We start from the raw sequence: 16,547 nt of genomic DNA on the forward strand, positions 1-16,547 counted from the left end.
TATGATATTTTTATCATTTAGACTGTCTTAGTTATATTTAAATTATTGACACAAAAACGAACCATGGCATAAACACCTTGTGAAATATTAAAAAAATAATTCATACTGTTTAACAATCACATTGATTCATTGTGATTTGTAAGCAACTTTTGGTTTCTTTAACTATCTCTGAGATGTAGTTAAACACTGATATACATAAATATATATCCTTGATCCTTAAATTAATATATAAAACGATAATGCGTAGTGACCTAAAGATAATTTAAAATGACATGTTCTACAGGGGAAATTACCTAATCTAGCTGACTATAAATATATGATCATGCAGAATGATTTATCAAAGCTTTGAGCATCTGTTTTTATTTTGCCTTTGTTTATAAAGTATGCATACAAGTTGCTATTTGACTATGATGTAGAATGATAATCAATATTACAGTTTTGTTTTACATAACCATTTAGGAGATTTTTTTTAATTAATGCAGCAAAAAACTATATATAGTAACAACTCAGTATTTTCAATTTTAACGGTTAAGCAACCACTGACAATAATCCATAGACTAGAATTCTATCAGTCAAAAATTTCATAAACAGGCATAAACCTTTATCTCCACTCAATAAACTACAGTAACAACCAACCAATCGCTCTCAACTCCTACAACCCCCACCATGCCTCTAGCGTGACTACATCTTGCATTACCCGAGAAGAACACAAAAAACTCTGCCATTCAGGGTCTCGAGGTTACCAAAATCAGATGCTCAAAGCGGACATGTAGAAGATTCATCTACACACCTTGCAGCTGCCGGTTGAGGAGCGCGGTGATGCCGGGCCCGTCGCCCGCCTTCTTCACCACCAACATGGGCTTGTCTTCGCCCTCCTCGTAGCTGTTCGGCAGGTGGCCGTTGGAGACGGCCATCGTCTCGCTCACCTGAAGAGTTTTGGCAAGGAGGTTTAAGTAATGCTGATTTGGATTTTTTTTATTTAGTCCCTTTGGTGGATAACAAATAAAGTTTTGTGGAAACATCAAGAGGAGGCTCTTAAAGGTATCATAAAACGTAATATGGGGTCCCGGGTTCGGGAAGTCTATGGGTTAGTCCATAAATCTTATTACAATAAAAAGAAATTTCATTGATGTACGTTAATAATAATTATGTAAAAGTTTGTCAACCTTCATTTCTATGAAAATTAACATCTAAATAACAACGTAAAAGAAACACAACCTTTAGAATACTATATTCCAAACACGTTCAGACTACAAAATCGTTTACCAACTCCGTAAAAATCAGTTCTAATCTAGATCTAAGAAGAAAATCCCAGTCTACATCGGCGAAAAGTAAATTTTCTTCAATGTAAGCCTACGGCCCCGAGAGAAATCAAAATAACATGTTGCGATAGCCGATCGTTTGTTTAGACTACAACAGTAGTCCACAAATGTAGGTCAATAGAATTTTCACGAAATTCAGACACAAGTTCGAACAGCAACAAAGTCCATGAACATAGATTTACAAGGCTCATGAATACATTCAAATACAATAACTTAGTTTTGGGACTAGGACACAAATTAGCCTAGGGTTTTCTGGAATATACCAAAAAATTATCACCTTTTCAGGATAAACTATTTATATATAGATCAAGATCGAGTACACATCCAACGAGAGTAAAAACACCTCTCTCATTACAAATTACACGAAATATACAAATTAGTTTATGAAGTCACATCGTTCAATTTTCTTCTTTCCTAATAGCTCAATATCAAAATACTAATGAATATTTAGCGATTACTAATATTATAGCAATTGAAGCCAAAACACATTTCTTTTTTCAATTCAGTAAAGAATTTTCAGATATACATCATTGATCATGATCCGAGCGGTTTCTATCAGCGCTGACCAGCGATAAAAATAATTTCACTAGTACTGCTAGAATGATTGATATTTTAAAAGAATTTCGGGCGTTCGTTAATGTGTTTTTGTTTATCGACTTCCGTTGCTGTCTGTGCATAGTGGTCATAAATAAATTATTCCGCGGCATAGAGCTCGTAATAATACACTTGCGGTCTATGTTATTTATGGTGGCTGCGATGCATTTTACGTGATTTTTATTTTTTGGAACTGGCTCAAATTCTGATTTTTATATTCTTCCTCAGCTTAGCCTTTTCTTAAGCTTAGTTTGCAGTCCTATCGCATTTTGATGCAGTCGAACTGGGTACCTTACTACCTCATAATAATTATACAGTTAATATTCTTAAGTAACTGTAGCTTTAAGAAGTGGTGGTTTTCTCTGGATTCCCGCGTAGTCTATCTTTGTTGTCTTACCTGCATAAGTTTATGCACGACATCCCTCCCCAGTATGTGGTCGAACACGGCCTGCAGGAAGGCGTCCGACATGATGGAGAGCTTCAGCTTGTCGCGGTGCCACACCAGCACGCGGGACTCCTCCATCGCCATTATTGACACCTGGAACATAAGACTCGTGATTAAGAAGACGCGGCAGAAGTAAGACGGGAAGAGAAAATTCCATCTGAGTTTGTAGCAAAAGGTTTTGAGGATACATAAAACAAATGTGTATCAAGATATGGGATCAATGAAAACCGCACTTAAAACCATTCCTACCACAACAAAAGAAGGCGTCTTTAATCTTACACAATTATTTCCTACTAGCTGTTGCCCGCGACTTCGTCCACGTGATCAATTGTATCTTCGCTCCTATTAGTCGCAGCGTGATGTTATATAGCCTATAGCCTTCCTTGATAAATGGTCTATACAACACAAAAAGAATTTTTCAATTCGAACCAGTAGTTCCTGAGATTAGCGCGTTCAAACAAACAAACAAACAAACAAACTCTTCAGCTTTATATATTAGTATAGAAGTATAGATAGTGAACGTCTTTAATGCTAGGCTAAAGTCCAGAGGCATATTATGCCGTTTTGCTTCCAAAACGACAGCAGTACTGGAGCCGCTCATAGAACGAGTACTGAAATACGACCTATTTCGTTAGAACACCTAGCCTTGTTTCTATACAAGTTTTCGACTACAAGATCTGTTCAATAGAACCTAACAATGCCCTATCAACATTCTAGCATTTCTAACAAAAGATAAAACGAGTACTCGTTTAGATATCGTAGCGTGTCTTACAATTTAGTTCCGAAAAGCTACATAGTAGGCAAGTATTTTACAAGTGCAACAAAGTCTAAAACATATTTGGGACTCAAAAGAGATTAATCATCGGTTGTAAAGCTTTTTGGGTAAAAAACATTTTGGTAAAACGAATTGACTCACGAAAAAAATACTTGACGGATAAACTAGTCGAATAAAATTGCGTACAATATCTGTGAAGATTACCGATGATAACGATTAAAGACATAATGAATTGTCTACAGGTAGCCTAATCAATATGTAGTCGCTAAGCAATGAATCACTCGTTCTAGGTAGGTTTTATTATTATCTCGCTTTAGCGAAAGCTGTGAATCACCGCATTTGAAATGCTGATATAACTGCTATTTCGAAGCACAACATTTCATATTTCCACATTTACATAATAATGTATCCTTATTATGAATGCACTTTCGCTTTTATCACCATTTAAAATACAGACAAATTTTGTTCTACCTATCGTCTTTCCGGTAAGCTTCCAGTTTTATTATGACTTCAATAAAAGCCTATCGCGTAAACTGCTTGACATAGGCCTTCCCCCAAGTTTCGCCACAACCCATGCTACTGGGTATATTAATCTTTAGTAACTATTAATAGGAATACTGAAAACGATCAAATTAAAATAACACAACTTCACTTTTACTGTGCATCGAATAGGAACAAAGTACGCCTACGTAAATTATGATAATACAGAACAAATGAGAGTGAAATCATGACTCGATCGTAACATAACGTATAAACAGACAATTATTAAACAAACGGAAAAGATTAGGCAGAAGTTCCGATATAGGTAACCATAAGAAAAAAAGGAATAAGTAATCCCTATTAGCAACGAGGACCGATATGATGATGATGAAGATAGGCAAAGAGGTATCATTACCATTGGCAAAAATACTTTAGATATCTTTTTGTATTCTTACGATCAACTAGCACAGCAGACTATCCCACAATCAAACATTTTAACTTTTACACTAGCTTTACTAGATAAAACTGAGGGAATTTTAAGTACATTGACACAGGACTTACAAAAACAGCTGGAAGTTCCACTTTCCAGTAAAACTAACACAAACCACTCGAGAGCGACGGTAAGCCACGTAAATATCGAATAGTTTCACTTAAACCTCGAAACCGCTTATCCTAAAGACTATTTAAAACAGTTCCGACCACAGCTTGAGAATTGCGTGTAAATAGCTTAATATAGAGCACTTATCGATATTGTGCCTTCATAGGTATTATGCGTACTAGGAATTTAGGATAAAGCTGTTTTAGGAATCCGTTGATATTTACAGATTGGTTCTGAGAATTAACGTTTGTTGCGGTTGCCAAACTTAATGGAACAATGGAATATTATGAGATTTGAATATACTTAATATATGTAGCATTTAGAAAAATGCAAACCGAGTCGATAATTAATTAATATCAGCCTGCCGAAGCAATGCCCACATAGTCATTAACGGATTTCAAAACGAATCCCAAGGTTCCACAACTAAGAATTCCAGTGCTAATGATACCCACATTACACCATAATTTGGTGCTAACATTACCTGCAAAACTGTATTACGTCATAATGGTGGTTAATATCGAGTTTGTCTTCTACACACATTTCGTTGTGACACCGAAACACCCACCTGCCCTACAGTATGATTACGAAAGGTACGTACATTTTCATATGCATTTATACGGCTATGGCATAATCTACACGACTTGTATCCGTTGAAAATAGGACACTTCCGCAGCATGCGATTTCCTTTGTATAAAGGAATATATGTGAACTATTGGAAACGATAAAACACCTATATTTATTTGTACGCCGCGCAGTCTACAATACTTGTGTTTGTCATGCTACAACTAGATCCTTTCTGATTTATCACTCTTTCAATTTTTCTTTGTATTACAGCTCACTATTTCAACCTTGGTGACAAGTGACATTTCTACTATTGCTTATTGCAAAATAGACGTTTTAAACGGCATTACATATACGGAAATTAAATTCCTTGTCGATAAGTCTGACTGACCAACCCGGTGACTGGATCACAAAGCTATCTATTGGCATGTTCAGGACTGTGATTGGAACCCAAAGATTGACAATTAATCACATTGCTAGCGTGACATTTGATAGGAGACGAACAAATTATTACCAGTGTCAACGCTTTTAAAAATGTCTCCGGACATAACTTATAGCCATAGAACTCTTACTGGGTGGGTCTAGATGGCTCTGATATTTTATTAAATAATAACATAAACATTTCCAAAAGTCATCTCAGTTGGGGTTTGCATAAAGTGGTCGTTTATGTGGTCATTAGGGCGATAAGAGCTTCGATTAGCCTTCAGATATATTACATTTGTTTAAGCATCATTGGATTTAGATAAACATGCTGAATCGTAGAGCTAGCGACCTATTTAATGCCTTTGAGCTATATTTAAACGGTATGACATCACACAGTGGGTCTCTTATTAATTACGGACTTGAAGCACTCAGACTCCAGTTCTTTAAATTAAATTTGAGGCAATTAGCTAGTTGGCGAGAAGTAATTATTATAGCTTCGAGAATCGCAGAAAATGTATTATTTCTGTTTACAAATGATCTGATACTTTGGAATGCTAAAAGCTTTGAAAGAAGACAAGTACGATAATATTACAGGTTTTCTGTGGTCCGTTCTTGTGCTAATTGTTTTGTAAGCATCGGTAGCCTTAGAGTGTTTTTTACTTTAATTAGCGCCGTTAGCGTCTGTTGATAAACAAGAAATGATTATGTTGTTAAAATGTATCACTTTCGATAAACTGGTTCTTGATGTTTACAGTTTATCGTGAAGCGTAAAAAGAGGTCCTTGACTTAATTCACTTCCTTACGATCCTGTATTTTTTGTATGTTTCGAATTGAGGTTTTTAGTTCCTAGGCAATTTATTATAGATATTACCGCAGAAACCACATAGGGCTTATATTCCCAAGAAGTACATATTACTGAACAAAAACTATCCTAGCGTAAAATTGTTTGAAGATCTAGTACCTAGTTACTTTAGGTCTACAGAGAACTACTATAGGCTTCCCTTTCAACTTTACACGGTAGACGGCTTTCTGTTTCTTACGTGCATCAGGTTCCAATAGACCGAATAGTAGCTTTAACAGATTACTCATAAAATGTATTAAAACCACTTTGATCATATTTTCATCAGACTATTTCTTTCTTGGTGAAATTTGTTTGCATCTAGCACAAAATTGGTGAGTATTTTAAAATATCTCTGGGGTGTATTACAACAAATTGCACCCAGTACATCTACGACCTAAGTAAAATTAAGTGAGCTTACCTGAAAATACTCATCCGTAGACACGCCGAACCACTCCGGCGAGTCTAGGAAGTGGTGCGGGAACACTATGTGCAGGGCGCGCTGGTTCTGCGACACCACTAGTCTGGAACACAACAACACATTTATAAACATCCTCTTCTATATTGGCTACTCCAGTTTACGAAGGTCGGCTACCATCTGTACATACCTATGGAATTTATGAAGGTTACGGTCATGTATATGAATATGATGAATATGTAATCGACTGGAAAGTAATGTAACCTTTGCATAGATAGTTGTACTACATGTTCAACGCGAGACAGTTTGGTAGAGATAATGTTGAGGCATTAATACTGGTACTGTACTACCTGTATTTATGTTGAGAGTACAGAATAAAGCAAACAATGAAAGTAAAGAAACAATGATATAATTGTGGCTGATTACTGGCCTAATATAATATCATCCTGATCTACAAACTAAACGCCGAATCGCTAAGAAGAAAACAAAGTTCCACGCTAAAGACCAAACTTGAATCGGAGACTAAAAACACAAAATTGTAGACACTAAGCCAGTGGAACTGAGTGAAAACCTGCAAAACGCTTTTAATAATCAGGATTTAATAAGCAGAGCATTACAGGAGCTGTGCTAATTAAAACGTGCGGTGCGCCACAGTTGTGCGGTTGTATAGCATACATTATGATGTTCGCGGGTTCATTACCTGCGCCTGGCTCGGACGGCTAGCCGAAAATTCACAAACGCGGTAATTAATTTTTAATCCTCTGTTTGATTAAAACCGTAAACGTATTTGTTTACAGGATTGCGGTCGGTTTGTAGCTTTTTGCTATATGAAATTAAATGTTATTAATATTTTTATGATTATATCGAGAAAGGAGTTCATATTTCCTGCTTTCATTACTTATTAATGGTTTCCTTTTTAGGAACAGCATTTGAATACATAAAAAAATGACTATAAATTATCCTCTTACGCAAACTGCTAAAATTTTTGGATTGATTTAAAATCTATAAAAATGCCGAAGAGCGACGAGCCTACAAAAAAAAATTTACTTGTCTAAAGCAGATTTTTTTAAAAATTTAGAAAAATTCTTAAAAATGACAATCGTCAAAGTAAACTTAATTTATACTAGTACTAAATCTACTATAGAGACCAAAAACGTTTATTCAAACCTGTATTTCAGGCTAATCAACCGTCTTTGAAATTCCAATACAATTTGCTGACAAAACAATCACGATACAAATCATTATTCAATTTTAAATTACATTAATTCAAACAGGTTTTAATAACTTCTTTTATTTTCCGTAGTAAAACTAATTTATGAATTGTTCCTCCGCCCGTTACGATCACAGGGGTCGCGATACTTGGCATTATGTCTTCAATACACAAATAAAAGGCAATATTTAGGGCTGCCACATTCTAGACCTGATTTCATATTTAGTCACAATTTGTATTATCAGAGCATACAATCGTTGCTCTACATTTTTGGGCTAGTACTAGAATGCCTATGTTTAGTGCTCGTTATTTTAGTATTGGCACGAGAATTCATATCATTAATAGCGCGATATCATCAGAATATTTTGTAGTTGTGTTACTAAAAAGTAGAAATTGTTTGTGTTGAGATTCAGTCTGTCATCCCTAGCTGTGTGATTTCCAAAGCTCGGTGTCGCAAAGGTCGTCTTCATAATAGAGTTTCGCGACAATAAACCGCTACCAAAATGTTTGCTTTACACCAACCTTTAAAGAAACATTTATTTTTTCTGCTAGCCGCGAATTTCCCAGACATTTCAATCGTGATTCCGGAATTCGTTATCTCGAGAATTTCTTTCTGCACAGCGGATAAAGTCGTAATCGCGTCTTGTGCAAATGTAGTGTTGTGTAGAGTGTACAAATTTATTCATAGTTTAAATCGCGCCACCCACATCGGGTCATCGGACGGCATGGGCGGATGAACTATTACAAAATTGGTCGTTAAACAATCACTTGGCAGCTTTTAAAATCGTTCACATCCTGTGAATGGCTCAATAAGCACAAAGACAACTGTTGCCGTAAAAGGTCGGTAAAAATAGGTTGGTACTAAGTACGTAGTAAGTAGCGCAGCGTGGTGCTGGCTGAGTGCCCGGCAAGAGGGCCCGCTCGTCGTTGAGGGTCATATAAAGTCGTATCGATAGTGTAGAGCGACTGAGCGCCAGCTGTTTAGAACCAGGCCGACTGCCGAGAGTGCGCAACTTTACTGCTTCACTCGTGCCCGAATAAAAACCCTCACCCAATAACAGGCTATTTAGCTAAGAATAAACCTTTCTACTTAGCACATTTAAAGCTCTTCAATCAAGGCATTTCAACCGCCCACGTTTCAATCGAGGCTAATTTTCAAAGGGTTGTTTATATTATGAAGCGCGGCCTATATCTATGACACAATCTCTAGAGCGCCGTACATCTGGGCCCACGATACGATGCCTCGTAAATAAAGCTTAAAGCGCCGCAATTACAACGTCTGTAGGTACAGCCTGGTTTTACGACTGCGTCGCTAACGCGAGACAAGTTGTTAAACTTTATGTTTGTAACTAAGAGTTTTGTTCGACCACTGTCATTTTCTTTACTCATTTTACCAGTTGTTACATGGTCAGCAATTCAGTTTATATGTTCGCAGAAGCAGCGGTTTTCATACAGAACGACTCTCTACAATTTACCGCTGCGGTGATGCTTTTTAAAGCGCTGATTTATATTAGTAGAAATTTCTATTGTACAGATAATTTTACCAACGATAGATTAGTCCAAATGATATACAATCTTCGCGTACGACCCTAATAAGAACATCCTCCGAAGTTTAAAAAGGGGACCTGGATTCGATTAGTTATTTTAATAATGTACATATTATTTACGAATAGTAGTGAGTAGGTAGTACCACAAGGCAATACAATAGGTCCACATACACACAACTGAGAATGTACCTCTAACATGCGATTTGCATACTCGAATAAATCTCTTTAGTAATACGTTGAACATCAAAGGCGTTTAATCTCGTCGGCTACAGTTTAAAAAGTATGAAAGTGACACTTTATCAACATCATGTAAATGAGTTTGGAGGATATTAAATAGCGAGACACCGAGGCAGATTCAATTTGAGACGCTTACGAACTGATGTTATGAAATTAGACACGATCTTTAGCTCAGATAGCTCATTAAACATGCTCGTGACACGCTGAGATGCGACCGAGGCATTTGATTGACTCTGTTCCGAAAAGCTAAGCTAAGATTATTTAATTTCAGTTCTACTTTATGTAATATGTTCATCCCTTTGTTCAGGAGTTAGGTCATCATAATAAACATCACGTTTTGTTTAAAAGTCAACAGACGCATGCAATTTTATTGTTTACCTGATTTAGGATCATTAAGATAATTCCGCCTGACGGAGAAACGGCAGGAATGTTTACAATTTATGACGGACAATATTCAGACTATAAAAATCAATAAGATTTATTGGCACTAAAATCAATAAAATATGTGACGTTGTTGAAGCTATCCATCTGTCAGTCCTAATGCAGTAAAAACAAATTATTCTTTATTGTCATAACAATAAAGATTATAATGGACAAGGTTATCGAAAACATGGTTAAAGCGACCGACCTCAAAAACGAAAAAGGAGTGACGGGCTACCAGCTACCATTAACCAAAACAGGTATCTGTATTCAAGGCTAAAAGCACCCTATGTGGGTTCAATAAGATTCCAATTTGATGAATGGACATCGAGCACTTAAACTGCGAAACTTAGTTTGCGAGTCCTGAGAGCATTTCGAAGCAACATCTTACGTAATTATGGTGAAACTGCAACAAACAGTGCAGTATAAACAGCCAGAGAGAACAGACTAAATCCTGCAGAATAACAAGTTATACGAACGTACATAACACGAGCAAAATTTGTAAAGAGGTCGCGACTTGTGAGTTTGTGCAAGCCAGTTGCGCAATGCGCCCGCGACACTACCGTGCGTCGACAATTTTCCTTTCAATGGACGCTCATTCAGAAAAAAACAAGGCGACTCGTCAAGGATTAGGTACCTGACGATTTTAATTATTGTAAAAACTGTGATTAATATTAAACTGCTTCAACGATAAATTGACTGGTGAGGAAAAACATAATTATGGACGAAATCAGGTAAACCATTCGCCATAAAAAGTTAACCTTTCAAGAACAATGCAATTACGAACACTGATTTAGTATCTAACAAAAACCATTTAATCTTCCAATATAATGCAAAAGGATAGCAATAAATGGAAGGAGTTTATAACTATTCCAAATGTAAACAAACATAGAGCAATTACGCTATATAATGTTCAGCTGTCAAAGTCGTTCATCCGTGATGTGAATGCCATCCATTACAACTACATAGGATTATGTGCCGCACATAATGGACCCTGACGGGGACCAGCAGACGAGTATTGTCCAAACTAATTCTACTGTAAATACTCTTAGTACTCGACATACTAATTACTCAAGTGAAGTTATTAACAATAAAGGCTGGAGTTTAATTGAATATTCACTATTTCATTCAAGCTTAATTCTTTTATTTTAATAGCAAACGATTTATGGTCTACAGTCTACAGCATTAAAACAATAGTTTTTTAATTAAAGAAATTATGTACGTTCTCAAACGGACATCATTATTTTGTTAAAACTTTGGTTTGCGTGTGTTTAATATAGTTGTCAAAACTAAGCCAATTAGGAGTTATAATAGTATTAGCAAGACTGAGATTTGTACGACTGAAATTAATGAGGAATTCCAAAGTAGAGAAATAAGTTTGACAAATTAAATAAGACTGGATTTGCGGATTGCTTGGAAATCATCCGAAATTTGGCCGCAGAAGACTACAAAGAAGATAATATAACGAATTGGAAGCCTATCTTGAGAATTAGAACAGTGGGAAAAAGATAACTACCGCCAAAAATTAAAGAAGAAAAACTAAACTCCATTTTCGTTGCGCATTTTAGCGAGGTCTGCTAACACAAGAATATATTTAATTCAGCCAAAAAAAACTGCAAAGGTTATGCAATAAAGAACATTAAACTCAATCTCATTCATAAAAAAGTCACAACAATTTCACATAATTATTTTCGCGATTATGATAAGACAAATTGTCATTAGCACGAAATATAATATCAAGTTAAGAATGAGAATTCGCACAGTTCGGGTCCAGATAAAATCACTTTCGTTTCACCGAACGGTAACATTGAACTGTTACATAAACACCTCGTTAGCATTGACCGAAATAAAACGATATTACCTGATGCGTTTTATATTCATGTATTTTTTTATTGCCGAACATGTATTGTAAAACATTAAACGGGGGACATTTAAGTCACCGTTGTGTTTCAAGCTGTCTAAGTCATTTTAATGGGTAAGAAGAGACAGGTGGATATGTATTTAGGGGTTAATCATACTATCCAATGTTATGCTTTATTACTGTGTTGCTCTTCCTATTTTTATTGTTTCTGGTTAATTTCGTAGCGGGTTCAAAGACAGATAATTACTCTCGTGGGATAGACAGAGCTAAAGCGTTTTGGTGCCATCCTTTTTTATAGGAGTTCAATTTATGGGTATGTATGGCAAGCTGGCCAGTTCACTTGACAAGTACCTTTAGTTATACCACTTTCAATACTATCACGTTAATATTAAGTTCAAAATAACAGGACAGATAGACAACATAAGGTCAAATAAGGCAAATAAGGCAAACAAAGGCAAAATAAGGTCCCATTGGTACCCAGTGGGTATGGAAACAAAAATGTAGGAATATAGGTCGAGCTGTAAGTCGGTGTAAGATGAACGATGCGGCATTTTGTGAGGTCGAACTGCGAGCATTGCTCACAAATGTGAGTGGTGCAATATATCAAGAGAAGATGGGTATAAGACGGATGAAAATGATGAATCTATATCGATGTACAAGAAAAAATCGTTTTACGGCTAATTTGCTCAATAAATGGGTTGGGCTGAGAACTTTTCGCGTCTGATTCAGTTTAATAAAAATACTTTTAGGCACATAATTTGTAGACCTTTCTTAAATTTTTACCTTACTGAATCACCATTTCGTCGTTGGTAAGCCAACACAATCTCTCATTTCATTATTCAATTATTTCCATCTCCACACAATCAATCAAGAGTCTCGGTCGGAAGTCTTACATATTAATACGAAAAGTCATTTGATATTCATCTTCACATCATATACAAACAATTTATAAAGTCTACCGTATTTATACAACAGACGGAGTGAAATCTAATATTATTAAAAAACACAGGACGAAAAATAAAAACCATTTTTCATAAAAACATCGCTCCATCGTTCATTTCTGTAGGAAATTTCAGAAACATGATCATAATACTTATAAGCCGTCTTCATAACTCTGTTATAAACAATACAATTAAAATTCTCATAGTTTGTGTAATTCAGCGTGACTAATGTCTCATTTATATTATCAGTTCAGAAAATCTGTCTGATATTAACTGATCCTGTAATAATTTGGATGAATTACTTGAGAAAGAACCAAACGACTACTTCGAGAATTTTCCATTAAAGATTTTATGATGAAAGCTCATGACATCTCTTCAGGAGACGATACTATTTTCTAGTATAGATGGTGTGCAGCATCTTTAACAGTTTTCATCCTATTTTAGTTCTCAATAATCGATCGAACTTTTCTGGAGTCAGGTGGTATAAAAATAAAAATGAACTTGTCCACTTAAGAGCGCCTGAGGCCAGCGTGGCAGAAATATTTAATTACAAAATAGAAAATAGACTTCATCCTCTCCAATATATAAAGCAGGCTTCCTAGAATAAAAATGAGTTCTTCATACTAGCTTTTAGTTGCATAAGTCCATTTCCTGCAGTTCTTAGAATGGCTCGAATATTAGTGATTCCGGGTATTTTCAGGGACTGTTAAAAGCAACATGGCCGCCTAGTACCGCTGCTGTTTCTCGTCAGTCTCGTCACTTGTTTGTTTGTTCATCACGAGTGTAGGTTACGTTATTTGATCGAATGCTTTTGTCTTGATTTACATGTCGCTCGGTTTTTGTTTAACGTACAAATGATAATGGGTTTTCTATTGTTCTTTTTATTATAGTCTTTATGTTGCCGACATTAGTAGTAACATCGTTACGATACACTGAAAATACTGGAACTTGTTTCATGAAATGGTTCTTATAATTCCTTCTTTTGCCTAAGGTACGTTCATCAAAATTTCACCTACTGTAGGCCTGCTATAATACCTTTGTAAATGTTGTCTTTTGGATTTAAGAAATAATTTAATAAGTAAATAAAAAGTGAAATGATCTGAAGCAGACTTGTTACAGTCTGCCGTCCTAGACAGCAATGAGCTTTCGGAAAGATCTAATATTTACATAAAATTCTAAATACTCACTTGCCAGACAGCACTAATGATAGGCTGTCGACTTTAGTGACCTTCTCGTGTGCGTACAGCTCGTGGCACTTTAAGTGCCGCACGTTGCGCATGCACATGAGCACGCGGCGGAACTGTCTTCGGGAGACCCGGAGTGGCTTGAATAGTGCCACGTACACCTAAAACAAATGAAACAATATTTAAGTCAAAAATATTCATCAAAATCAAAGAAGTTATTACACATAAAAAAAAATATTTTTTAATTAGGACAAAACAGTCTGCCATCAAGTATGGCAGACGCTTGGTTAAAATGAAATAGGCTGTAAAAATGAGGTTTGTTGTCATAAGATGTATAAAATCCATGTAAACTCTTCCCATAAGTTTCACAGTTTGCCTGGTACGACCAAACAAACTAAAAATGCATTTGTAGGATAGAACGCAGTGATACGAAGCGACAAGTCACCAGCTCATCGCTCCCCACTGCGCCCGATTTCCGACAGATGACAGACAGCTTGCGGCCGAGATATATGGCATTTTATACCACACTTTTTATTATCAGATAACTCAATATTACGTCACATTTAAACAAACCTTGAATATTTGAGTTACTTCTTATATTTTCACTCCACAAACAATTTCAATTTCAACAAGATCAAAATTAAAATTTTTACTTAAGACTCTAGGTTGTAAATTTAAAAAGATGGGCATGTTAAGGGGATAACGTGATACCGAAGAAAGCCCAAGGTGGCGTGGTGTCACGTGTCACATTAAAACTGTAACTCTATCTGTTTTCTGGAGTTACAAGCAAATTATATGTTTAGTATTGAATAACAAAATCAGAACTCTTCCTTGCTTAAATGTCGTCAGTAGCCACACATAATATTACTTAAAACTTTAATTACATTCGAATTGCAACTATAGAGGAGCTAATATCCCTCACAAAATGTAAGTGTTGCCCGCGCTAACCTTTATTACTTTTTAAATAAAGTCCCGCATGTCACAGGTCAATATTTACAGAAGGCGTGGAGTAAACACCGAGGCGAGGGCGGCCGAGATGAATATTTTTCTACGCGCGCTGCGCTGATACAATAGCACCGAACAATATGGCGCCCGGAATTTCGCCATTCTCTAAAAAGGTTCTATTGTTTTGGCACTAAACGTGGGCGGAAGTGCAGCTGCGCTTTTGCTGGATTAGCCTGATTACAATCTTTAAAACACAAGAGCTCTCGAGGATTTTCGGCTTTATAAAACAATGGGCATTATTGATGGGTCTACTTGACAACTGAGGCGCGAGTTACGGAAGGTAACATACATTTTCGCCCTTAGAAATCAGCTCAATATGGGATCATTGAACTTCAACTAATGTCTATTCTACTTTTGAAGTATGAGTCACCGACAATAAATTGCGAACTAATGAACCAGCCATTGTCTGGCTACAAATTCCTCGTTCAATCCTACGTATAAATTATGTATCTAGCATGCAATTAACAAACAAATTAATTGACACAACAGATGTATCGTTTAGTGCACATATGGTAATGGTATAAGAAACGTTTAGAGCGTGTTCGTAGGCGAGCTGGTCACTAGAGACTCTATAAATAGTCTTCTTAGAGATGTGCTTATTAATTCGCTTCTCGGAATTTTTTGTCGACGCCTACTTACGTGTGTTACTTAATTCTGAATACACACATAACGACGGGATGAAGAGGCATGATTGTGGGAACATAGATAGCACAGTGAGGAATATAATTTGGTCGTTTGCTCTGTTATCATCAACTTTAATCACTACAGCATCAAAGGCTTATGATTATTTGGTATGCACATGTAATTTTCGAGCACATTCTTTCCTATCATAGACTAGTAATAAGATATGCATGTTTGGCAATGGAGGAGTCATTATTTAAATAATTTGCTGTGTAATGTATATGTGTGAAACAGGACTAATGAATGTTGTTGCAGATAAGAGCTGACCGTAGGACTATAATTTAAACTTTGTTAGTTTTCGAAAAAGTTAAATGATCTTTACACGGGTGGATGTTATCAATTCTGCGTTATTAGTCTTATGAATTATCGGATGTTTACCAAGATTTAATAACAATGAAATAGCCATAGAACCGCCATCGACAATCACATTAATTTACAAGACTCAGTAATATAATTTCGACAGAGTGCGGAGAACGGCGGCGTGCCAATTAGATGGTACTGATAACCTAAACAGGAAGTGCCCTTAAATGGAGCGCTGATAGCCTGTTACACTCAGCTGTTAATATGCAACGTGACATAACGATGTAAGCATAAGCGGTATCGGAATACAAATTAAATGTAAACAGCGAGGTGGCTATAGAAGCAGACAAACACACGGGACCTACTAGGTTACCAACGTGGCCGTGTATCTATGGCGATGCTCTAGAAGAAGGCTGCCACAGCCTTGAGACCTAGTTATTTATCTCCCGACATTCGCTAATGTATTTTTTTTACCTTATCAGGCATCAAGCCGTTTGCTCTATCTTATAGAAACTAAGACGAATGTCTACATCTATATTGACTATCAAATATTTATCAAATCAGTGTTACCAAGCATAATCAAACATTTAAAGTTCAGCTTTAAATTGCTGACATTATTTCATTTTGATTTACTAGAAAATTCTCTTTTGACTTCGAAACCGATGAATTGGCTGTTTCCATGAAGGTAAGAATGGAAAAATATATTT

The 16,547-nt window shown here is 36.2% G+C and overlaps 1 protein-coding gene across 2 annotated transcripts in view; it reads right to left on the reverse strand.

Moving 5' to 3' along the window:
* The window catches only part of LOC113499935 (blood vessel epicardial substance-like), a 34,538-nt gene that overhangs the window by 6,427 nt on the left and 11,564 nt on the right, over positions 1 to 16,547 (reverse strand). For both annotated transcript variants that reach the window (XR_003401155.1, XM_026880540.1), the window contains exons 2-5: positions 13,858 to 14,015; positions 6,458 to 6,560; positions 2,314 to 2,454; positions 791 to 926 (exon numbers count right to left, since the gene is read on the reverse strand). Coding sequence is in view for 1 of the 2 variants with exons in the window: in XM_026880540.1 (XP_026736341.1) it covers positions 791 to 926; positions 2,314 to 2,454; positions 6,458 to 6,560; positions 13,858 to 14,015 (538 nt within the window). In the remaining variant the exon portion in view is untranslated. The remainder of the gene's footprint in view (positions 1 to 790; positions 927 to 2,313; positions 2,455 to 6,457; positions 6,561 to 13,857; positions 14,016 to 16,547) is intronic.

Source organism: Trichoplusia ni, chromosome 13 (assembly GCF_003590095.1).
Source record: "Trichoplusia ni isolate ovarian cell line Hi5 chromosome 13, tn1, whole genome shotgun sequence".
Taxonomy (NCBI): Eukaryota; Metazoa; Arthropoda; class Insecta; order Lepidoptera; family Noctuidae; genus Trichoplusia; species Trichoplusia ni.